Source organism: Phocoena sinus, chromosome 18 (assembly GCF_008692025.1).
Source record: "Phocoena sinus isolate mPhoSin1 chromosome 18, mPhoSin1.pri, whole genome shotgun sequence".
In the NCBI taxonomy this organism is placed as follows: Eukaryota; Metazoa; Chordata; class Mammalia; order Artiodactyla; family Phocoenidae; genus Phocoena; species Phocoena sinus.
In genome coordinates this window covers 69564262-69588005 of record NC_045780.1, presented here as the reverse complement: position 1 = coordinate 69588005, position 23744 = coordinate 69564262, and the positions used below count along the sequence as shown (strand labels likewise).

The 23744-nt window shown below is 43.6% G+C and overlaps 2 protein-coding genes across 8 annotated transcripts in view; both read left to right on the top strand.

Moving 5' to 3' along the window:
* The window catches only part of TMTC4 (transmembrane O-mannosyltransferase targeting cadherins 4), a 61441-nt gene extending 53796 nt beyond the window's left edge, over positions 1-7645 (top strand). Inside the window, exons 15-16 of one of the 3 annotated variants that reach the window (XM_032611590.1) lie at positions 4741-4810; positions 6354-7645. In XM_032611590.1, coding sequence (XP_032467481.1) covers positions 4741-4810; positions 6354-6502 — 219 coding nt within the window. In that variant the 3' untranslated portion in view covers positions 6503-7645. Of the gene's footprint in view, positions 1-4740; positions 4811-5553 lie in introns of all 3 variants that reach the window. The other 2 variants (XM_032611589.1, XM_032611588.1) reach the window with 2 other exon arrangements.
* A 12268-nt stretch (positions 7646-19913) lies between these two features.
* Positions 19914-23744, top strand: part of GGACT (gamma-glutamylamine cyclotransferase) — a 47069-nt gene continuing 43238 nt past the window's right edge. For 2 of the 5 annotated variants that reach the window (XM_032611126.1, XM_032611124.1), the window contains exon 1: positions 19914-19954. The gene's annotated coding sequence lies outside the window, so the exon portion shown is untranslated. Of the gene's footprint in view, positions 20089-22460; positions 22585-23744 lie in introns of all 5 variants that reach the window. The other 3 variants (XM_032611123.1, XM_032611125.1, XM_032611121.1) reach the window with 3 other exon arrangements.

Below are 23744 nucleotides of genomic sequence, written 5' to 3'. Positions count from 1 at the left end.
CCAGCCCGTGGAGAATATAGGATGGGTTCTCGCTGCTTCCAGGTTTTTCCTCACCTACAGGAAGTTACAGGTCATCTGCAAAACCCTAGAAGTTTCTGACCAACGAAAAACACAAGGTATTGCATCAGGCCTCTAACTACCTGGGGTCCCAGGGTGGGCCAGGAGTAGACCTTGAATCAGAAGGCACGTAACTCCCTGGATATTGAAGGGGACTCTGTTCCTAATAGCAGATCTCAGATTTTAGTTGTGTGTATCAGAACCACCAAGGGAGCCCGTGAGAATACAGATGCCCGTATTTCTCCCCATGGCTCCATTGGGTAAGGTCAGGGAGTATGCATTCTAACCAGCATCCCGGCTTCCTAGCACAGATGTTACAGAAAACACACTTTTAGAAGCTGTGTCTTCGTCCTTTCATGAGAGAAATATTTCCTTTTTGAATCAGCGGCCATATCTGATTTTGATCACACTTGGCCTAATAGTAGTGATTAATTCATACTTCTGTTCGACTCATTAGATATCATTATCGGTATAATTTTCTGTAACAATACAGTAGTAAGATGTCTCATGCATTTCTATCCTTTTTGAATTGAATAATCAGGGAGTTTAATAGCATCAGAATACATTTTTGAATTTCTAGATTTTGCCCCCAGATAACCTTTTGAGGGGTTTCGTTTTATTTTTTACAGACCTACTTGTGTAGAGGAGAGGGAGGTGAGGTGTGTGGGTTCCTTTCTAATGACTTTCCAGCCATCTGTCAGCCTGGGACGGGGTGGGAGTGTCCAGTGACCATCTTTGAGATGCAGCTTATGTGATCATGTGCTGATTTTTCTATCATCCCACAGCTTATAAACTGGAATTCCTAGTAAGGTGACAGGACCTGGGGTTGATTTGGGTTCCAGTTCACAGTGGTGTTTTGTATGTTTTTTTTTCCCAGATAAAGTAGAAAATACTCCATAAAGCAGAATGGAGAAATGGGTTTCCTGTTTCTCTACACATTTTGCATCCTAACTGTCTAGGTCCAGGGTGCTGAGCCTAAGATAGGAAAACAGAGGATGAAATCTGAAATAAGGAACTGAACTTTGGGCGCTGGGTGGGGACGCTTGGACGAAGAGGTGATGTGGTGGTGACTTGCAGGGGTGGGACAAGTAGACCTTGCAGCTGGGCCACCGTCCCCATCAGGACAGGTGTCTGTGGTCTGTGCACCTCCCTTTCCACCTAGGCATTTGCTGTTGTAGATTATCACTAACTCCTGGTCAATGTCCTTAGTGAGCCTGGAGGCTCCTTGAGGCCGGAGTCTTAAGTCCCATTTTCGTGTCTCCATTGCCGCTCCACCCCTCCCCAACCACTGGGCATTTTGTAAGTGCCCAGGGCACCACTGTGAAATGATGGAACACATCCCACGTTCAGTTCTGAAACGTTCAGGCTTCCGGAATCTATTTTGAGACTTCGATGTGAGCATTCTCTTTACATCCAGGTGATAATGGGGCACCTTTTTAATCCGAGCAGCCCTTTTACCCAAGAGCCATCACTTAACCACTCCTCAGTTTATTCTTCTGTAAAATGGAGATGGTGCTAAGAAAGAAATGCACAAGAAGGTAATTTATAACTATGAAACATTGTATACATGTATACATACACAGCAGTAATTTTAGTCTAGTGATTATTGAATGAAACTCGAAGGATCATGAAAATCCATTAGCATTTATGATGCCTATTGCTGTTTAATTTCCAAAAGTGATGTTTTTCAGTGGTGAACATTGCCTCTCGTGCTGATTCTCTCTCTGCATCACCTGTTCCACGGGCCCTGTAGTTTAAGAGCAGATTGCGTCTAGAGAGCAGTTTCCCCAACTCCAGACATTTATGTCATACCCTTATGAATTTTTTTTTTGGCCACATCTAGATACTACTTATTATTCACTTGATATATTTCTTTAAATAGATTTTAAACACAAATGGTAATTAAAGTGGAAACATGCCATCTTTACTAGAAATAGAAGGTAAATGAAAATAGAATAATTTTACTAAATCTCAGGTAGGTGCTACTACTGGCTCAGGCTCTGAGCCTGAGGGTGAACCCTCAGTTAGCCTCAAAGGGAGATTGGAAGGTGTTGGGGGGTGACCCCAGACCACCACCAAGCAGAGACTTTGTCTCAACTGAACTGGAAGAAAGGAAGGTGAATTGAAGAGGGAGCTATTCTTGCTATGCGACTGGTGGTTTCAACTTCACGTTGGACCACCCACATTCCCTTCCCAGCCAGAGTGGTCTGCAGGGTGTTTCTTGTGAAAGCCTGTCTGGGAGAATAGACGCGGGTTTAAGGATGCTGCTGAGATGATGCTGCAACCCTGGCGGCCGGCGTGGCTGAAAAGACCTCCGACTGCCCAGTCCTTGCCGCCTAGGCAGAAAGACCCTCACTTGCTCCTTTGCAAGGCCTTGCTCTGTCCCTGGTGTTACCCTAAACCTTGGTCATACACATTTTGTCTAACACACTTTAGAAAGTAATATGTTATTTTACCTGTCTGTTGAGGAAAAACAATCCCTGATTTTAAACATGAGTTTATTTATTTGTTCCTTGGCATAAGTCGGCTCATTACTTGGGTCTTGAAGCATCCTTGAACCTCCACAGAAGATCAGTTTATGAATAGTTCATCACTTCCCAGAACAGGGCCATTAAAAAGCCTGGTTTAATAGATGAGCATTTCATGGGCTTTGAATACCTTCGGGCATTCGTGTTCTAACGAGGCCTCCAGTCCCAATGTTACCCAAAATGGAGCATGTCTAACCCACACTCACGGTGCCCCACAAACCCACTCTTCCTCCTGATGCCCCTTCTTTTTTCAATGTGCCATTGTTTTTCTGTCTTCCAGGTTTGGAAACTTTTTTTTTTTTTGGCCACGCTTTGAGGCATATGGGATCTTAGTTCCCTGATCAGGGATCGAACCCGTGCCTCCAGCATTGGAAGCACGGAGTCTTAACCACTGGACCGCCAGGGAAGTCCCCAGGCTTGGAAACTTTGAGTCCTTTTTTTCTTCCCCTATTACCTTCCCCTATTACCTGATCCTCATACCCACTCCTTCCCACCATCCTTGCCTTGCCAAGACCTACAGCCCCTAGGCAGGCTGTAAGCCCTCACCCCCGCACCATTGCCCACTCTCCTAAACCCCACTACATCCTCCAAACCTGACTCTGACTGCACATCATCCTGAACGATGTCCGCACTTGTGGGCGCTTGAGAAATGAATAAAAAAATGAATCTAGCATCCCCTAGAGAACTCCTAACTTGCCTTTTATCTCTACATCTGTCGTCTCCAGATAACACTGCTTCCTTTGCATGTGGAGGAGCATTTTAAAGTAGGTTGAGGTTCCCCAGCCTTTCCATTTCTTATATTTGAGGTTTTAAATGGAAACATTTGAAAATCATCAGAAAGAGCACAGCTACAGATCTGCGCAATCCATTTGATTTTTGGTTTGTTTGCACTCTTTTCATTTTTGTTTCCAGCACACCTAACATAGCAGGAAAACTTAGACTTCCTTGAAGGAGTTTTCTCTCCCGAAACTCGGAATGTAGACCCTGACTTTGAGCCGAGTTCTGAGAGTGACCTTTGCTGACATCCTGCGTGTAATCCTGACATCTTCATTCATTCCCTCACAGACCACATTTCTAAAATACAGATTTTTCTCTGCCAGCTCTGTCTAAAAGGTGGTGTCAGAGATGTTTGCCCAGCCAGCACAAGGCAAAGGAAACTGGTCTCCCTGCACTTTATAAAACATGTGATCCTGGATATGGGAGGCCCCTTGGGAGAAGCTCATGTAGGGCACAGATAGAAGGTAAAAACCTGTCCCCAAACCCCCAGCCTTGGTTGTTGAAGCTGAGCCTGTGACCCGGATTAAAGCATGAGTGGCTCTTTAGGGACACGAATGTAGATGGTGTGATAGTCACCCCCGGCAGCTGTCGCTGAGAGCAATGAGGCATCTTTATTTTTCAACATTAGGTTAAAAAGGGGCGATGCAGTCGGCCATGGTCCCACGATGAGCAGGCGAGAAAACACTTGGCCGTGTTTCTCTGGCTGGGTTGGAAGTGAATACTGGATGGGGGAAATGCAAGTCTCTCCAAGAATCGGTTTTGCACTTCAGGGGCATTTGGTCACACTCGCGTACAGTCCTGCAGTGGCTGAGGTGACAGGTGGCTGTTTCTCCCTCATTCTCTCTGCTCATTTCCTCCAGCTGAATGGGCTGCTTCTGGGTCGTTGAGGGGGTGTGCGTTCTTAGGGGAGGTTCAACAGACTCCACCTCCTACCTTGAGAATCTTAGAAGTGAGCTCATCGATGCTGACCAGAAATGACATTTGTGTGGGTGCCCTCAGCAGCCCGGCACTTTCCTGATTGACCTTTGCTCATCCTGCCCTGGACCCTGAACTGAGCTACTTGCTTAAAGTTGCAGAATTCCCACCACTTCAGGGAGGCAGGTGGCAGAGTCATTAGCACATTCATCCTCTCTGTGGCCACCATCCCCTGACTACTGCCCTGTCACCTCTGCCCAGTCACACACTGCCCCAATGGATCATCCTCCCGAACCTCTTCTCAACAGGGTGTGGCCCTGCTGGGCTCCCAGATGTTTCCAGAAGAAGGATTTGGTGGAGCAAAACAAGCACGTTCAAAGTTTGAAACCCATAGGCGATAAAACTGCATAAAACTTTTGCATCGTGTGGAGTACCTTATTTTTTATGTATTTTGTTTTTTTAGGAATCTGAAGCTTTATTCCTCAAAGCAATTAAAGCTCATCCAAATACTGCAAGTTACCATGGCAATTTGGGTAAGGAGATTTTTCAATTTGAATCATATCGAAATTCTGTGTAATTTTAATGAAACAGGTGCATTTCTGTAAAATCACTGTTGGGAGAGTTGTTATTCAAATCTAACCTGTATTGGCCTTTATAATCTGGTTCTAAAATATGGCATTTTAAGGAAATTATCACATTAATAAGGTAGCTAAGTAACAGTCATATTTACAAATTTAATTGCATGATCAGAACAACTCCTAAAATCCCCCACTAGTTAATCGCCTTCTGATGTTAAAACTCAGATTTTCTTTCTTTGAGTGAAGAGCCCTAGATAGTTAAACTGAGAAGTACTTTGGAAGTTTGCAGTCTGACATGTGTCCTTTTGCTTCTTCTGTAGTGGACCTTCCTTATCTAGCCTGGTCTTCCCTGCGTTCTTCTGTTCTGTGTCTTGGCTAAGAATGCATTCACAATGACTTACTCCCGAGAATTCCTTTCTTTCATTTTTGCATCTCAATAATTTAGATTTTTAGAACATAACATGTTGATGTTTGGAAGGCTCAGTCACGTGAGTATTTTTTCACCAGATCTGTTCCCTATAGACTCTAGCTTCCCCTTGGAAAAGTGATGAAGCATCAGTGGTTGCTGTACTGCCCACATAGAAAGGTAGTTTTACTTAGAGAATCATTGTAATAGTCAGAGGCTTACCATTCTAATGAGTAGATTTCTTGGGACTTCCCATGTGGTCCAGTGGTAAAGAATCTGCCTTACAATGCAGGGGACTCTGGTTCGATCCCTGGTCAGGGAACTAGGATCCCACATGCCACGGGGCAACTAGGCCTGCACCCCACAACTACCGAGCTTGCACGCCTCAACTAGAGCCCACGCGCTCTGGAACCCGTGCGCCACAACTACAAAGCCCACGCGTCCTGGAGCCTGCACGCCACAACTAGAGAAGAGAGAGCCCGCACGCCACAACTAGAGAGAAGCCCACACGCCGCAACGAAAGATCCCACGTGCCTCAACGAAGATCCCGCGTGCCGCAACTAAGACCCGACACAGCCAAAAAAAAAACAAGATTTCTTTAACTATCATTTTATGGTCAGATCTTGATGTTAGAGCCCTGAATTCCAGCTGGCAACAAACAAGCTATTATTTTGCTGAAAGGTATAGGAGACTCTTTGTTAAAGTAAATGGCTGGTCTTCTACATGGTCAGAGCGCTAAGCAGTGCTGGAGCCCAGCCCTGTGCAGCCTGGCTTTCAGGAAATTTCCTGGCAGCATCAAGAAACTTAGTGTACTCTTCCTTTTGCTTCTTTATGTAACAATGTTGCTGTAGGGAGATGGATCACGCCTAATGATATGAAGAACCCTGGGAGTAACTGGGGGTGGTTAAACAGACATTCACCAGGGAGTGTGATTACAATAAATAAAGTTGGCAGTACAAACAATATTGTTTTAAACAATGATTTTTGAAAACTGCTTGCAGAGGTTCTGTAATATTTCTTTGTACAAGTGGTTGGGAATACCACAAGTTATTCAGAAGCATTTCCAATGAAATTGATCTCTTGCTATTTCAGCTGTGCTTTATCATCGTTGGGGACATCTAGACTTGGCCAAAAAACACTATGAGATCTCTCTGCGGCTTGACCCAATGGCATCAGGAACTAAGGAGAATTATGGTCTTCTAAGAAGAAAGCTGGAACAAATGCAAAAGAAAAACATTTGAGCCTTTTTCCTTCACTTTTTGAGTTTGTGTGTGTGTGTGCATGAGGCAGATCATTAATATCATGTACTTACGTTTAACCATTTAAAAGTCTTACATGATGTTTATTTTATCATTTTTTTTCTATGAAAACAGACATGCAAAAAGATTACAGCACCAGCAGTATACTCTCGAATGCTTGATGTGGTTTTTGCACTGAAATTGTATTTTTTCAGACAACTCAAACATGAATTCTAAAATTCCAAGGATGAAGTCTTTTTTAATTAAAAAGAAAAACAGAAAAAAATTATCTTGAGCGACTTGCAGCAGAATTAAACCTGCATTTGGGATGTGAGTCGTGTTGTTGTAAAGACTCATATTATTAAACATGGATTGTGAACAAGAAATGACAAACTGACTCCTACAATTTATATAAATATCTAATGTGTCTGTATATTAGAATTTTTATTTAATGACAAGAAAGAGTAAATTAAGATTTTTTTAATCTTTTTTTTTCCAAACAATGTGCTATGAACATCATTTGTAAGGAAATATTTATTTGTATTTTTTTTTGAATGGGGCAAATAATTGAATGAAGAATGGAAATTTTAACATCTAGTGTATCTACACTTTTCCCGTAGGAAGAAATTCACTCCTGCAATATTTTTTGGATTCTTCAACTTGTGCTGTTTCATAACATAGGAAATTATGTAGTATCCTACATAAACTGTCACTATTAATAGAAAATTAAAGCCATGCTTTAGGCAAAAGCAGGCAGCCTGATGTCTTTATTTTTGTTACATCCAGTATTAAGAGGGCTACACACTTCTGTGTAAGTTGTTTTTTTGTGTTTTTCGACTGGAAAACAGTTTTCTATTTAGTTTCATGGAACCATAATCATTACTATATCCAAAAAGTGCAAGAGGTAAATTTTCTCCCAAAAGGAACCACATTTGGGGAGTTTGTGATATTTTTAAGAATTGGACTGTTCTGTTTTATTGGGTCAGAATAATCATGTTCGTTTTGTTTTATCCTCCTATATATGCTGTTGACCTAATGATTTATGCAATCTCTGTCATTCCTTATGCAGTAAAATTATTACAGAAACCGGTATACAAGTGTCATAGTGCCTCCTATTAATCATCTATTAAGATGATTTTCAAATTATTTGACTCTGTCCTCTTTGCGTTAAAATGAAATCAAAGTGACTGATTCATCCTTTCTAGAATGTGGCTTCTATTTGGTTTTAGGGACCATTTAATAGAATCGCACTGTGGAGTCCTCCAGGTTCTAAAATATGGGCTGAGTAGATCCCACATGGAGATGAATTTGATTCTCTACACTCACTTTGTGGGGGACCGGGGGCAGACCTGTGTAGAGTTGTAAATCAGTAATTGTAACCTGCAGTGGTTGAGATACTTCAGAAAAGAAAGTGCTGTGTTTCAGACATTTCAGAAATGGTCCCCAAACAACAGTAACAATTTATAGAGCTCTTAGGGGCAGGAGCTGCCTTGTTCTTAAGTTCTTAACTAAGTTCCTGTAGCACTTAGTTTGGCAGATAATAGAGGTACTGTATGCTTGTTGACTTTTTTTTATTTAAGCAAATTTCTCTCTTTGAAACAGTGCTTATCTTTTGAGAATGAAGAAAAAAATATTTCTGGTAAAAGCTCCTTCAGGATTTTTTTTTTTTTCTTTTTGTGCTGATACTAAAAGTTGAGTGTCAAATCAAGACATGCAAATCTAGGACCCCTGCCTACAGAACGAATCCCCTTAGCTTTCACTGCTCCATCTCAGGATTTCCATCACAGCTGCCTTCTGTCCAGAGAAAACAGTCATTCATTTGACTGATATTTCAGGGAGTCTTTTATCTCGGCCGATTTTGGAAGTACGCCATGATGTTCCTCTTTTCTTCCTTCTTTTTTCCATCTTAAGGCAGCCACCCTGTAATTTATTTCTTGGGTTTCCTTTCTAACAAGACTGAAGTGGAAATCTGTCTCCCAGTTCCCCTCTTATTTGGTATTTTTTTCTAAACTTTGTTTTTGTTGCTAATCACAGTAGGGGATTGGGTTTGGGGTGGGGTGTCAGAACAAACATAGGGATTGTTGCCATTTTGAGAAATCTGAGAGTCAGAATCATCCTTCACCTCCCTGATAGCGAACATCACGAAACCCTGGAATGTGGCTTGAGGTTATTTTTTGTTTGTTTATCTGCTACATTTCTTCCCTGTTTAGATGCACTCTTACATTTCTTAAAAATTCCACCCTAGAGATGTAGCCCATTATGCCTTCACAGGGCTCTTTGGGGTTCTGATTCTATCACATTTCTTAAGCATGGTCTTTACATTTTATTTCAAATTACTGAGTTTAAATATCATACAGAATAGAAGACCAAGCCCCACAGCAAAGCATTGGATGTCTGTGTTCACATTCACACCTATCAGCTTGGACTTTGGGGTGAGAAAACATAGATTTGGGTCTTGGCTCTAGTGTTTTGATGTCATTGGCAGGTCATTTAGTATTGCATAAGTTCCAGTTTCCCATCTGTAAAATGGACAGGGTAAGACATAAGACCGCCCTCTCAGTAATGAGGTGCTTGGCTCAGAACTTGCCTCAATAAATGATAGACTAGACTTTTGGAGGAAGGTGTAGATTTTGCATCAGACAGGTTTGACCTTAAATGCATTCATTCCCTCATTCAACAAATATTAAGTGGCAGATACTCTCCCAGGCACTGAGAGTACAGTGATGAGGGAAGTGGACATGGCCCCTGGCCCTCATGCAGCAGACAGTGCAGTGAGAAACAGTAATTGTCAGTCATATAATTAATAACTGAAGCGGGAGACTGGGTCTAGCCTGAAGAGTCAGGAAAGGGTTCCCTGAGAAGGTGACTTCTGAACTGAGATTTGATAAGCAGAGAGGAAGATCACTCTAGGCCAGTGGTTCTCAACAGGGGAGATTTTGACCCTCAGGGGACAGTTGGCAATGCCTGGAGATGTTTTTGGCTGACACAACTGATGGGGGTGGGAAGATGCTACTGTACACCTTACAAAGCACAGGACAACCCCCTACAAAAAAGAATGGCTCCAAATGCCAGTAGTACTGATGTTGAGAAAACCTGGACTGCACACAAAGAAGAGACGGCATACGCAAAGGGCCTGTGGTGAGAAAGGTAAAGTACTTGGTGAACAAAGTCCAAGGGAGAGGGGGAGGGGTGCTTGATGGAGTTGGTAAAGGTGACGAGGTCCAGACTCTGCCAGGGTTTGCGGACCACACGGTCTTTATCTTAAACCATGGGAGGATTCAAAACGAAGGAAATTATCAGATCTATGTTTTGAAAAGATCACTTTGACTGTTGGTGGGGAAGGAATTGGAGGGAGGCAAAGAAGACGTGAGCAGATCAGTAAAGAGACCATTGCACGTATCCAGGGTAGAGATGAAGGTGGCTTGGTGTAGAGAAGAGGCCGTCAAGTTGATGAAATGTGGACGGACCTGAGAAATACATAGGAATCAATTGGTGATGGATAGGAGGTGGGTCGGTAAGGGGATGAGACCCATTGTTTCATCATCCAGATCAGTGCCATTGAGAGGGAGAGGCTGGCTATAAACTAGAGAGGGAATAAGGTCTTTGAGAAGAAAGGAAGGGATGGGACCCAAAATCAAGTGGAATTTGACCCTAGCAAAGAGAAAATAAAGCCCCTGTATGTTACAAGATCTAGACGGGGACAGATGTGGACATATTGGTTTTTACTTCTCATCTTTGTCCCTAAGGCCTTGCTGAGTGGACAAGTCAGATGCCCTTCTGCAGACTGGATACAGTATGCCTATCACAATTACATGGTTACCAAATAGCCATAGCTGATGAGGGAAAATAGTCTTCTCTATAGGCTAATTAAAGCCAATAAATGTTGAAAGAATGGCAATTAGAAAATCATTCCCCCCCCTTTTTTTTTGTCTCCAGTGAATTAATTGATTCAGGCAAAGATCAGCAGTGAATAAAATTATTAGATGAAAGATCAGTGAAGAGCTTTTTAGTGGAAGGGACAGAATCTGTGCCATTTTGTCACATGTAGATTTGTGAGATCACCACAGTCAAGATACAGAACAGTCCCATCCCAAGGATCCCTTGTACTTCTTTTATGCTATTACCTTTTTCAAAATATCTTGTTGGGCACAGACTGTGCAATGGCAGTGTGCTAGCTGCTGGGGATATGATGAAAAATGAAAACAGATGATTCCTGCCCCGTGGAGCTTGCCATCCATGTTATCTCACCCTTGTTGTGTGCCGCCCAGGTTGGGCATGCTGGTGTAGACTCGGGGACGGAGCATTGTTACCAGCCCCCATTTCCAGGGGACTCCTGGGGAGTCAGCAGCCCCCCGTGACTCATTCACGTCTTTATATTTGCAGCTGTTCCAGGGTCACAGGTTGTCAGGACATTTCTTTCCTTCTCGTGTGTTCAAAGTTCTCCATTAGTTGGTGAATCTCGTTTTTCCTGGAGGCAGTGAAACATCAAATCAAGTTGACTCTTCTATTTCATAGGAACAGATATTGGTTCAGTTGCCTCTACCTTCTCCTTTGGGCCTCATGTTTATGGTAAAAACTTCACCAGGCATCCGGGGGAAATAAGTTATATTGAGACATAAACTCCATTGAAGAGTCAGCTGTATTGAATAAAGACAAGGGGAATCTGGGATGTTCTTGCCATGTTGACCCAGATAGAAGGATCCTAAGTGTTGAGTAACCCTGATTTTCAGTAAAGTGAGACATTTCATGTTGCTTGAAATATTCATTAACAAATACCAAATATAATTATAGAATACTACAGCCTTATTTTAGATTTTTTTTTTTTTTTTTTTTAGATGTTGGGGGTAGGAGTTTATTAATTAATTTATTTTTGCTGGGTTGGGTCTTCGTTTCTGTGCGAGGGCTTTCTTTAGTCGTGGCAAGCGGGGGGCCACTCTTCATCACGGTGCGCAGGCCTCTCACTATCGCGGCCTTTCTTGCTGCGGAGCACAGGCTCCAGACGCGCAGGCTCAGTAGGTGTGGCTCACGGGCCCAGCCGCTCCGCGGCATGTGGGATCCTCCCGGACCGGGGCACGAACCCGTGTCCCCTGCATCGGCAGGCGGACTCTCAACCACTGCGCCACCAGGGAAGCCCCTACAGCCTTATTTTAAAATCACAGAGTCTTGTCTTAATCTCTTGTGCCTTTAAAATTCTACCAAGAAGATATTCATTTGTCTATGGGCTCTTTTCAAATAATGTTCCTCATAAAATGAAAATCAGAAGTTGGTTTCTAGTTCAAAGGAAGAGAAACAAAGGCCCCGTGTGGGACAGTTTGGTTGGGATGAAGGAGACAAGAAAATACAATGGAGGAGACAGGAGCCAAGAGAACGCTGTCAAATATTAAGGTTGTTCCCTTGTTCTTCTCTCATATTCCAATCTCTTTTCTTTAAATGCACAGGAATTGCAGTTTATATTGATAGTAACATGAGCTGTTTCTGAGCGAGAAGTAAGGAGGAGAGAGACTCCACCTTCTACTTTGTAAATCGCTGCATTATTTGAAATAACTTTTTTTCTAAAGCAAGGAACATGTGCGACATCACAGAGAAATCTTTCTTCAAGAGAGCCATGGATGGGTTCGTAATAAAGCTGTGATAAGGCGCATTGGTGGAAAGGAGACACCATGTGGGAAACTCAGGTAACCAAATGTAGTCACTAAATGGCTTTGCCCAGCAGGTGGGGGAGACGCTGGGGAGCCTGTGTCTCCAGAGTCATGCTGAGTGAGCAGAACTCGGGGAGGCGTCATTGCTCAGATTGTTGGCTGAACTACAAGGGTGCAAGGCAGACTCTTTCCTGAAGCATGCCTTTAACTCCTCACGAAACTCTGTATGCTGTGTGACTCTCTTGGTGGTCATCTGGAAATAACTGGCATTTGGGGGGCATAAAGCTTGAATGTGAAAGGAAAATCTGCATTACACCCAGGTTGGAACCTTGTTTTTCCTCCATGTACCAGACCTTAGGCAAGTGTAGTGGGTTGGATAGTGTACCCCACAAAATTCGTGTCCACCCAGAACTTCAGAATGTAACTGTATTTGGAAATCAGGTCTTACAGATCTAATTAGTTAAGGATCTTGAGAGGAAACCATCCTGGATTTAGGGTGGGCCCGAAACCAATGATTGGTGTTTTCTAAAAAGAGGAGAGGATACACAGAGGCACACAGAGAAAAGAAGGCCATGAGAAGGTGGAGACAGAGATTGGAGTGATCCTGCCACAAGCCAAGGAATGCCAGGAGCCACCAGAAGCTGGAAGAGGCAAGGAAGGATCCTCCCCTAGAGCCTTCGAAGGAGGGTGGCCCTGCCAACACCCTGACTTCAGACCTCTGGCCTCCAGAACATTTCTGTTATTAAAGCCACCCAGTTTGTGGCCATGCCTGGCCCCCCTAGGAATCCAGTAAAGTAACTTAGTCTTTTAGCAGCTCAGAACCTCATCTGTAAAATGGGGGATAATACTACCTTTTTCACAGACTTATTGGAAAGTTTAAATGAGAAAAGGTTTATAAAGCCCTAGACCCATGCTTGGCACATAATACTATTCAATAAATAATTGAAGGAGGAATAACCCTCACTTTTCTTGAGGTTTTTAATCCTGTAATTAAATGACCCATAAACAATCTCAGGTTTATATTTTTATCACTTGTGTTCTAAGTCTGATTAGTTCTATCAATACAAGTACTTTAAACCTGCTACGCTGTTTATCAAAACTGCCTTGAGTGTCCTGCATTTCTAATCATTTTGCTTTTAAATATGTGGTATTTTTCCAGGGCCAATAAAGCTTTCTGCTTCCTACTTGTGTTTCAGAAAACATTTTCCCTGTAGATTTAAATTGCAGTTTTATCCATCATTTAAAAACAGTTCTGTTTCAGCAGTTACGTTTCAATAGCATTACTTTTGCTGAATAGACTTGAGATGTGTCTTGAAATTTTTCAAAACTGCTCATTTCTAGAACTTTCTGATTTTACAGTACTTGGTCTAGGAATCTGCAGACATCAGCAAGCAAGATGATAAGGTGGAAAGAACAGAGACCAGGGGTGTGAGATCTACCCTAGGGCCAGCTTCACTGCCATAAGTCATTTTTTTAAGCTTCAACAATTCAATTAGATACAAACACTTCCAATCCTGTCATTAGTTACCAGGACCCTGGAGTGAGTCACCTAATTACTGCATGCCTCAGTTGCGTCTAATGAAAATAATGGTGGTGGTGGTTGCTTTTGCTGTTAATTTCTCCTCCATGAAATGAGAGAGTTGGACAAAACCAGTGTTCTTCAAATATCCTTAGATGCTTAACCTTTTTAAAAACAAAACACAAAAAACACTAAATCTTGTACAGAAGTCCACTATAAAAATTTGCAAAGTAACCTTCTTTGGGTGCTTAAATAAACCCTCATTAAAAAAATCTGGGGCTTCCCTGGTGGCTCAGTGGTTGAGAGTCCACCTGCCAATGCAGGGGACGCGGGTTCATGCCCCGGTCCGGGAGGATCCCACGTGCCGCAGAGCGGCTGGGCCCGTGAGCCATGTCTGCTGAGCCTGCGCGTCCGGAGCCTGTGCTCCGCAACGGGAGAGGCCACAACAGTGAGAGGCCCGCGTACCGCAAAAAAAAAAAAAAAAAAATCTGTTGTGTAATGTAAGAATGTTTGAAATTCCAGCACTCTTGTGGAAATAAAATATTGTGAAGCTTTCTAGTCCTGATATATTCTGGTAAGGTAAAAAGTCCCTCAGACTGACAAAAGTCCAATTCTGCTCTGCCATTCATCAGGCTGACATAGCACAGATTAAGGCAGCTGGGAAGTGAACAGGAAACCACATTTCTCCCATAGACACACTGAAGTTGTAATGTGTCAAGGAACCCACTTCTAAGGGTGACTGCTGCTTTATGACTCTTGGAGAAACCTTCTGGAAGGGCACTGTGAGAAATGTTGCTGTTTGAAATCATCAGGAAGAATGAAACATCCCGCTCCACCTAGAGGGTCTAGGGCACTTTGACATGACAAGCAGCCTCAGTTTCCAACCCACGTGCAGAACTTCATTTAAAGCATTTCTGGATACACCCGTTCATGTCTATCAAAACTTTTAGTCTCTAAGTACATAAGCCCCTGGGTCTGTTCTGCTGTCCAGACCTGATACTGACCATTGGCACGCATCCCTCTTTTGCCTTCAGCCTGTAAAAACACTATTACCTTTAAATTCCTCCCCCGCTCCCCCCCAAACCTCCTAACTGCATCTTTGTTTGGTGAGGCATCTCAGGGCTCCATGGGTGTGTGGTCTCCCCCATGGCAACGAGCCAATAAATCTGAGTTTGTCCAATGATGGTTTTGTACTGGAGATATTTGATTGGGCTAAGACAGGGCACAGTTAATCGTATGACCCTGGTCAGGCCATCCAACCTCTTTACCTCATCTGTAAAGTGGAGGAAATTCTCTACCTGGCCTTTATTGTGCAATGCAGGGGTATGGATCAAATGGGATCATGTATGTGAAAGCTCTTCATGGGTAGAACCATACGTACAGCGTTATGCATTGGAACTAGCACTTTGAACAAAGAGGTTCCAAAGTAGAATTATTAGTGCAGATGACACACATTTCAGCACGTATGACCCAGCTACCTTGTTTTAGCCCTTAAGTTAAAGAGCATGAGTTTCAGGTTCAGCTGGATATGGACACTCTTATTTCCTGGCAGCATGTCTTTGAGAGGGTTATTGAACCTCATGGAGCCAATTCATATGTAGACCAGGAATGATCATATCTGCTTCATACTATGGTTCAAAGGGTAATGTGAGGAAAGAGTCATACTGTACCAGGCACATAGGAGCACTCAATATGTGTTCATTTCCTGCATCGACGGCTCAAGGGAATCAAGCCACATTTCCCCTTGTAATGTCCACATTGCCAGGCACCAGGCAACCATTATTTCCTTTAAAAAGTTGCCGTTTGGAGAGCAGGACCAAATAACTTGATTCTGGCTTTAAGCAGAGCAATGGCAGCAATGTTACAGGGTTAGAGATTGGTTTGTGGCCTCTTTGCAATGTAATTAGCTTCCTCCATGGTGGATGGCATATCTGGTCGGTCAGATTACTTTCTTCTGGGAGTTCTTTCAGTTATCCTCCAGTTACATATCTCATATAGTGCTTTACTCTGGTCTTTGCTTGTTATTCCAAAAATTACAGAAGGTAGGCAAGAAGAGCATAAACCATCTGAACCGCAATTGCTTGGAAAATTCCGTCGCCTTTTTAGACAAGATATTGCCTATCTTTTGTGGAGAAAAGGTCAATGCCTTATTTTTAAATATCTGACAGCAGCGCACATCATCTTTAAAACAATAATTCCAGAAATACTAGGATTGCATTTAACGTGAATGAACTTAGCTTCATGAGGTTGGTTTTCTCCTCTCATTAATTTCTTTGCCGTGGAAATTGTTTAGCAATGAGACCTGTTGTACTAAGTAAAATAACTCAACAGAATGACAAGGAAAAAACAACTCTGCCACTTTCTAATTTAACAACACATTTTTAGAACCTGGTTTAGAAAATGGAAGCAAGGAATCCCATTATTTGCAGAATTTAAAAATTCTATTTTGTGACATACAAATTTTCTAAATTATCCTGATTAATGGATCTTATGTTGATTTTTTTGTCAAGTTCATATTGATTTACCTAGGGGAAATGATCAAAAACTAAAGTTCAGTGAAATAAATATTACTGAATACCTACTCTGGGTACCATGGTGGGAAGTGCTGGAAACATCCAAAGGAGACAGGTCTGACCTCATGGAACTCAGTCCAGGAGGGAGGCAGTCATAAATCAACTATCACAGAACGAAGAGGCAGGGATTATAATGGTGACTGGAGCAAAAGACTATGGAGCAGCGTAGACAAACTTTTTCTGTAAAAGGGCAGAGAGAAAATATTTTAGACTTTGCAGGCCACCTTGTCAGGCCACCTTGTCTCAGTGGCGGCTACTCAGCTCTGCTGCTATCACAAAAAAGCAGCCATAGCGGGACTTCCCTGGTGGCGCAGTGGTTAAGAATCTGCCTGCCAGCACAGGGGACACAGATTCGGGCTCTGGTCCAGGAAGATCCCACATGCTGCGGAGCAACTAAGCCTGTGCGCCACAACTACTGAGCCTGCGCTCTAGAGCCTGTGAGCCACAACTACTGAGCCTGCACTCTAGAACCGGCGAGCCACAACTGCTGAGCCCACGTGCCTAGAGCCCGTGCCTCACAACAAGAGAATCCACCGCAGTGAGAAGCCCACGCACTGCGACGAAGAGTAGCCCCCACTCACCGCAACTAGAGAAAGCCTGCGTGCAGCAACGAAGACCCAACACAACCAAAAATAAGTAAATAATTTTTTTAAAAAAGAAAAGGTTGTCATTTATTAAAAAAAAAGCCATAGACAACCCATAAATGAGTCAGCATGACTATATTTTCAGTAAAACTTTATAGACACTGAAATTTGAATCTCATAATTTTCATGTGTCATGAAGTTTTATTTTTTCTTTGGATTTTTTTCAAGCACTTAAAAATGTAAAACTCATTCTTAGCTTACAAAAACAAATGGTGGGCTGGATTTAGTTTGCAGGTTATTTAGGGCCAAAGATGATTATTTGTAATAATTTACTAGAATAATTTGATAATATTTCAGTAGATTTTATAGTGTTATCCAGTTAGACTTGAAGCTCTGTATATAGCACCCCGTTCTGTTGCTTATTTCACATTATAAGCATCTTTTCAAGAGATGCAGAAGACATTTTCCCATCTATTGTGTGGTCCTTGCAATTCTGGAGACATGTGGGAGGGGTAACAAGGAGATGAGGTTGACTTCTTTTGCATAATACTAAGAAGCGGTGCATTCAGTCAAATATAAATTAGGCATCTAACACCAAAGTCTAGAAAACAGAGCTTGGCAATTACCTGCTGGTATTTAGAAAACAAAAATGGCCAAACTGGATAACTCCACTGAAAGACAATTTGTTAGTCTAAATCCTTTGAGTTGATAAAGGAAATGTTTGTGCCCGAGCTTTGAACCCGGGCATAGCTTTTTGCGAGCTACTTGACCTTGAGCCTGGAGGGTATGGGAGATTGTGGACCGCAGAGCAACAGACCAGAAAAACAGCTGATGGTGGGCTAAAACCTTTTCGGTGAGGGACTCACCTATACAATTTGCATGCAACTGACAGCCTCCATGAGTCAACTCAGTTCCTAAAACCCACCAGAGTAGTTGGCTTGCTAAGGGCTCCTGTGTAACCCACCAAACCTAAACTGAAGCCAAGACTTGTCTACACTGACCAATCAGTTTCCTTGAGAAACTGTGACTTTTTTTCTAACACAGTGTTGGAGGTCAATTACACTTCAAAAACAAACAAAAGAACATACAAACAAACAGTGAAATATGGATCAGATTTGTAGTTACCAAGGGTGGAAGGTGGGGCGATTGGATGAAAGTAGTTAAAAGGTACTGCAAACTTCAGGTTTTAAGATGAGTACTAGGGATGTAATGGACAACATGATAAATATAATTAACACTGCTGTATGCTGTATATGAAAGTTGTTAAGAAAGTAAATCCTAAGAGTTCTCATCACACAAAAAATTTTTTTCTATTTAATTGTATCTATATAAGATGATGGATGTTCACTAACCTTATTGTGATAATCATTTCATGATATATATGTCAAATCATTATGCTGTACACCTTAAACTTATACAGCGCTCTAAGTCCATTATATCTTAATAAAACTGGAAAAAAATAAATTACCATTATTAAAAAAAAAAAAGAAGCACTTGTTAAAGTGTATTTCTTTCACTGGACCCACCCCCCAGAGTTGCTTATTCAGAAGGTCTGGGGTGTGGCCTGTGAGTTCGCATTTCTAAATTTCCAGGTGCTGCTAATGCAGCCCATCTGGGACCACATTTTGAAAATTACTACTCTATTTGTCTATGGGTTATTTTTTTGACAGTTAAACTGAAGATCTCATCCCACAGAGCCTAATCTATGTTGGATCAGATTCTCCCAGCCTTATCTGGCACTAAATGCACTTTAACACTCACCTTGTTACCATCTTTAATTTTCCTTTATTGGAAGAATTATTTATTCATGTATTTTCCTCACACTTTCCTTTGCTGACATGATCTTCCTCCCTCAAAGAATAAGAATAAATAAATAAAATGGAACCATTCTGCCTTTTGAAAAAATTAAGATGCTACTGCTACTCTTTAAAAATAGTATGTTAAAAATATACACCAGGGCTTCCCTGGTGGCACAGTGGTTGAGAGTCCGCCTGCTGATGCAGGGGACAGGGGTTCGTGCCCCGGTCCGGGAAGATCCCACGTGCCACGGAGCGGCTGGGCCCGTGAGCCATGGCCGCTGAGCCTGCACGTCCGGAGCCTGTGCTCCGCAACTGGAGAGGCCACAGCAGTGAGAGGCCCGCATACCGAAAAAAAAAAAAAAAAAAAAAAAAATATATATATATATATATATATATATATATATACACACACCAGACAAGATTTTTAATAAATTTAAATTTAATCATGAGCTTCCCCAAACAAGAAAGAACTCTGAAAATTATAGCTTATGAATCTGATCTTTTAGATTTTTTTAGGAAAATCTGTTCAAAACACAACCACATCAGCATTACTGGAAATGTTTGAATAGAAATCAGATTGTAAAAACCACGTGGATCCAGCCCACATACATGAGAAAGTGGAAAGGCGGACAGTGAGGGGGATTATTGCTACTCCAACGACTAGTACTTGTGAGGGGAGCTGCAGAAGGGGCCCCTTCTCTCTTGCTATGCCGTTCTTGCCATCTGGGTCCCCAAAGTAGCATTGCTTAAGCCCAGAATGAACGCAGCCTCTAGAAAAAATTCTCCTTCCGCTTTTGGTCTTCACTCCTCTAATTTCTGGGGCTCAAATTCAGTCCTAGGATCCAGGAACAGACGGTAAGTCATTACTTCCATTGTCCCCTACAGCCACAGTTTTGACTGAAAATGGAGAATTGGTAAATAAGTGGCAGTATCAAGACTATATAATTATCTGTATCCAGTATGGTATCGGCGCTGAGGGTGGATGCTGGAGTGTGAGGCCTTGGTCATCACCTTGTGCATCTGCCCTACAGGATGCATCCCCAGGTGTTGGCTCATTTCTAAGCGTGTGAGTGTGTGTGTGTCCCCAAGTGTATCGGGGTCCAACATGGACTCAAAAGGCTGACCCTGGACGCCCCGGTGGGACGCGTTAGAGCGTGTGCGCCCGTCTGGCTCCCGGCGCGTGCCCAGGTGTGCACGCGGCCCGCGCAGGCAGGTACACGGTCCCTCCTCCAGGGGGCGCCGCCGGGGGCGGCCTCCCGGGGCGGCCGCGCCAGCCTCGGCCAGGATTTCCGCTCCGCCCCCCTGGCCCGCTCTCCCAGACGGCGCTGCGCTCCGAGGCAGGTGAGGAGCTGGGCTCGGGCCGAGCCGGGGCACCTGTCCCCGCCCCCGTCCCCGCCGCGAGGGTGCCCTAGAGGCCCCGGGGACTCGGGGTGTTGCTGCCGGCGCGTCGCGCCAGGGCGGAGTCCGGGGCCCGCGTGAGTCGGGGGGGGAGAGTCGGGGAGGGGCGGCGCGGGGGGGCCGCCGAGGGGCTGGGGCAGAGCCTGGGCCGTGAAGGAAAGCGGGCGCCTGTGGGACCAGCTGGAAGGGAGGGGACACGGGGCCGCTACGCGCGTCCACACGTTGCTCCGCGCGGCGCGAGGCGGACGCCACCGCCAGAACGACGGGGGGCAGGAAGAGTTGGGAACTGCCTGCAGGTGTGCACGCTGCCCCTTCCCAGTAAGGAAGAAGCGATGACCATTTAGAAGGTAGTTTTAAAAGGATCTCGCAGTATAATGAGGCTGACGCTTTAGAGAAATTCTGTTTTTAACTGGAGATTCTTGTTTGCGAGGAGACCAGAAGCTGCAAAAGAAAAAAAACCAAAACTTCTGGCGTTTGTCAGTTTCTGAGCTCAGGTTTCTTTGGAGCCGTTAGTGACACAGCTGAGTTTTTGGAGAAATTTCTCTTACTGCCTGATTACGAAATACGGTTATTGAGCTTTCACTCTGTTGGCCAAAGAGCACCGCAGCTGCACTGGAAACCCTAAATAGGTGCACGGTTTTCTGAACACACCTTTCTGACTACAGGCTGACTGTTAATATTGAACTGATAAGAAAATGAGACTTGTGGCCACGTCTTCTCAAAGCAGGTTATTAATTTTGCTCAATGTTCCAGGGAGAAATCCTGTATTAAAAACTAAAGTGTCTCTCTAAGGGTGTGGAGAAAAGGGAACCCTCTTGCACTGTTGGTGGGAATGTAAATTGATACAGCCACTATGGAGAACAGTATGGAGTTTCCTTAAAAAACTAAAAATAGAATCACCATATGACCCAGCAATCCCACTACTGGGCATATACCCTGAGAAAACCATAATTCAAAAAGAGTCATGTACCACAATGTTCATTGCAGCGCTATTTACAATAGCTGGGACATGGAAGCTACCTAAGTGTCCATTGACAGATGAATGGATAAAGAAAGCGTGGCACATATATACAATGGAATAGTACTCAGCCATAAAAAGAAACGAAATTGAGTTATTTGTAGTGAGGTGGATGTACCTAGCGTCTGTCATACAGAGTGAAGTAAGTCAGAAAGAGAAAAACAAATACCATATGCTAACACATATATATGGAATCTAAAAAAAAAAAAAGGTTCTGGAGAACCTAGGGGCAGGACAGTAATAAAAAGACAGATGTAGAGAACGGACTTGAGGACACGGGGAGGGGGAAGGGTAAGCTGGGACGAAGTGAGGGAGTGGCATGGACATATATACACTACCAAATGTAAAATAAATAGCTAGTGGGAAGCAGCCGCATAGCACAGGGAGATCAGCTCAGTGCTTTGTGACCACCTAGAGGGAGGGGTAGGATAGGGAGGGTGGGAGGGAGACGCAAGAGGGTGGAGATATGGGGATATATGTATATGTATAGCTGATTCATTTTGTTACAAAGCAGAAACTAACACACCATTGTAAAGTAATTATATGCCAATAAAAATGTTAAAAAAGCCCAAAAAACTGAAAGGTCTCTAAGTCAGTTGGATTGACCAATATAAAGAGTAGGTCTTTTTTTTATATATAAATTTATTTATTTATTTATTTTTGGCTGAGTTGGGTCTTCGTTGCTGCACGCGGGCTTTCTCTGGTTGTGGCAAGCGGGGGCTACTCTTCGTTGTGGTGTGTGGGCTTCTCATTGCCGTGGCTTCTTGTTGCGGAGCACGGGCTCTAGGCGCGCGGGCCTCAGTAGTTGTGGCACGTGGACTCAGTAGTTGTGGCTTGCAGGCTCTAGAGTGCAGGTTCAGTAGTTGTGGCACACGGGCTTAGTTGCTCCGTGGCATGTGGGATCTTCCTGGACCAGGGCTCGAGCCCATGTCCCCTGCATTGGCAGGTGGATTCTTAGCCACTGCACCACCAGGGAAGCCCAAGAGTAGGTCTTACACGTTTTTACGTACTTTTTCCTGTAATTGAAGACATTCTCCCTGGTCTCTCTCAATTAATTGAAATGCTAATGTGGAGAGCCCCCGCAGGTTGCCCTCATTTTCCCCAAATGCCTTGTTTTCCTGAACTGACTCCCAGGAGAAGCCAGAAGTCCCTGAATAAGCAGGCTGCCCGGGTAGAGAGCATTTGTATTTAAAACGCTGAGTTTGCAAAGGTAAATTAATTTCTAATTGGTGGGCCTTTGTACAGAAGTGTTTTGGACTAGCTGACCTCGAAAACAAGGGTGCTGACGACTAGCACTAGTCGTAGAGAAGGTGGTTATTCACGCTGGCCTTAGGTAGCCGCAGCAGGAAGTATATAGAATAGAGCAGGGATAGAAACCGATACTGTTTAAGTTTTTTAATTACCTGTACATTTCCCTCTTATTTTATGTAGTAAGATCTCTTGAACGTTCCAGTCTGGGTCAGCTCTTCCAAGTGGAGTCATTGAAGGGCTTTGCACCCACAGTCAGCCGGGCCTTTCTGAGGGGGTAGGGCAACCCCTGAAGGCCGGCGTGGAGGTGAGTGCTGCAGTGTTTGCAGACGGACTGGTCCCAAGGAAGGTGATAATAGGACAAAATTCAAGTGATCTTAGCAGTCTTTTCTAGAACCTCCTCCATCCAGAGGTAACTCTTAGATTAGAGATTTTAGTAAGAGTGTTGGTTAAACAGGGCCAGCATCTTGTTTAACAGGAATTTGGTCTTTAATTGAAGGTCTCTGGGTCGGTGAAACTGCTCAGGGCAAGTCAGCCTTGCCTTGGTTAGATCTGAGAGCTGTGTAGGTAGAGCTTACTCTGTGAAAGGTGCTATTATTACCCTCCCCCGCCCCCACCCCCACACACAATGGGTTTACAGAGAAGACCAAGTTACTGGAAGTCTCGGGGTTTGTATGGCATCATGAGGTAATAGGCATGGTCAACAGCTAAAATGTTAAGAAGGATGAAGCATAATAAATGCCCAACGGCAGTCGGAGCCCAGGGAGATGAATTCCCTCCGGAGGACTTGGCGAGGTCACGTTTGGGCTTTACCTTGGGCCCAGAGTAGAAGTTTTATAGGCAGAGGAGTGGAATGGGGGCGGGCATTCCTGGAGGTGGATGCCTGGAGCAAGGTAAGAAGCTTCAAAGGTAGCCATTGTGAGAGAGATGGGCGAAACTCTGCGAGGAGGGTGGGAGGCCTGCCTAGAGAGAAAGGCTGTCTGGAGATAAATTCTACTTTTTGATCAAAGGTCTGATTTCCCCCCCCTTTTTATTAAAGCAAATGTAAAAGTAAAGGGAATAGTATAATGAACTTCCGTATATCCATCAAATAGATTTAACAGTTGGTTAAAACGATTTCTCTTTTTGGCCGTATCTGCTTTATCTTCTTGTTGAAGCAGTTTAAATTGCAGATAACAATATTCACCCCTAAGCAGTGTGGTGTGCACCTCCAGAAAAGGGCATTTTCTTGTATAAGCGTAATACCATTGTCACCTCCTAATCAAATTGACAATAATTCCTTAATGTTTTCTAAAACCCAGTCCACAGATTTCCTTGCTTGCCTCAGAAATGCACTTTTACTTTTGGTTTGTGTGGATCAGAATGGGCCACACGTGGTGTTTTGTTGAGTATCTGTTGCCTCTTGATCCAGGACAGGGGGTTGGCAAACTTAATGAAAAGGGCCAGTTACTCACTCTTTAGGCTTTT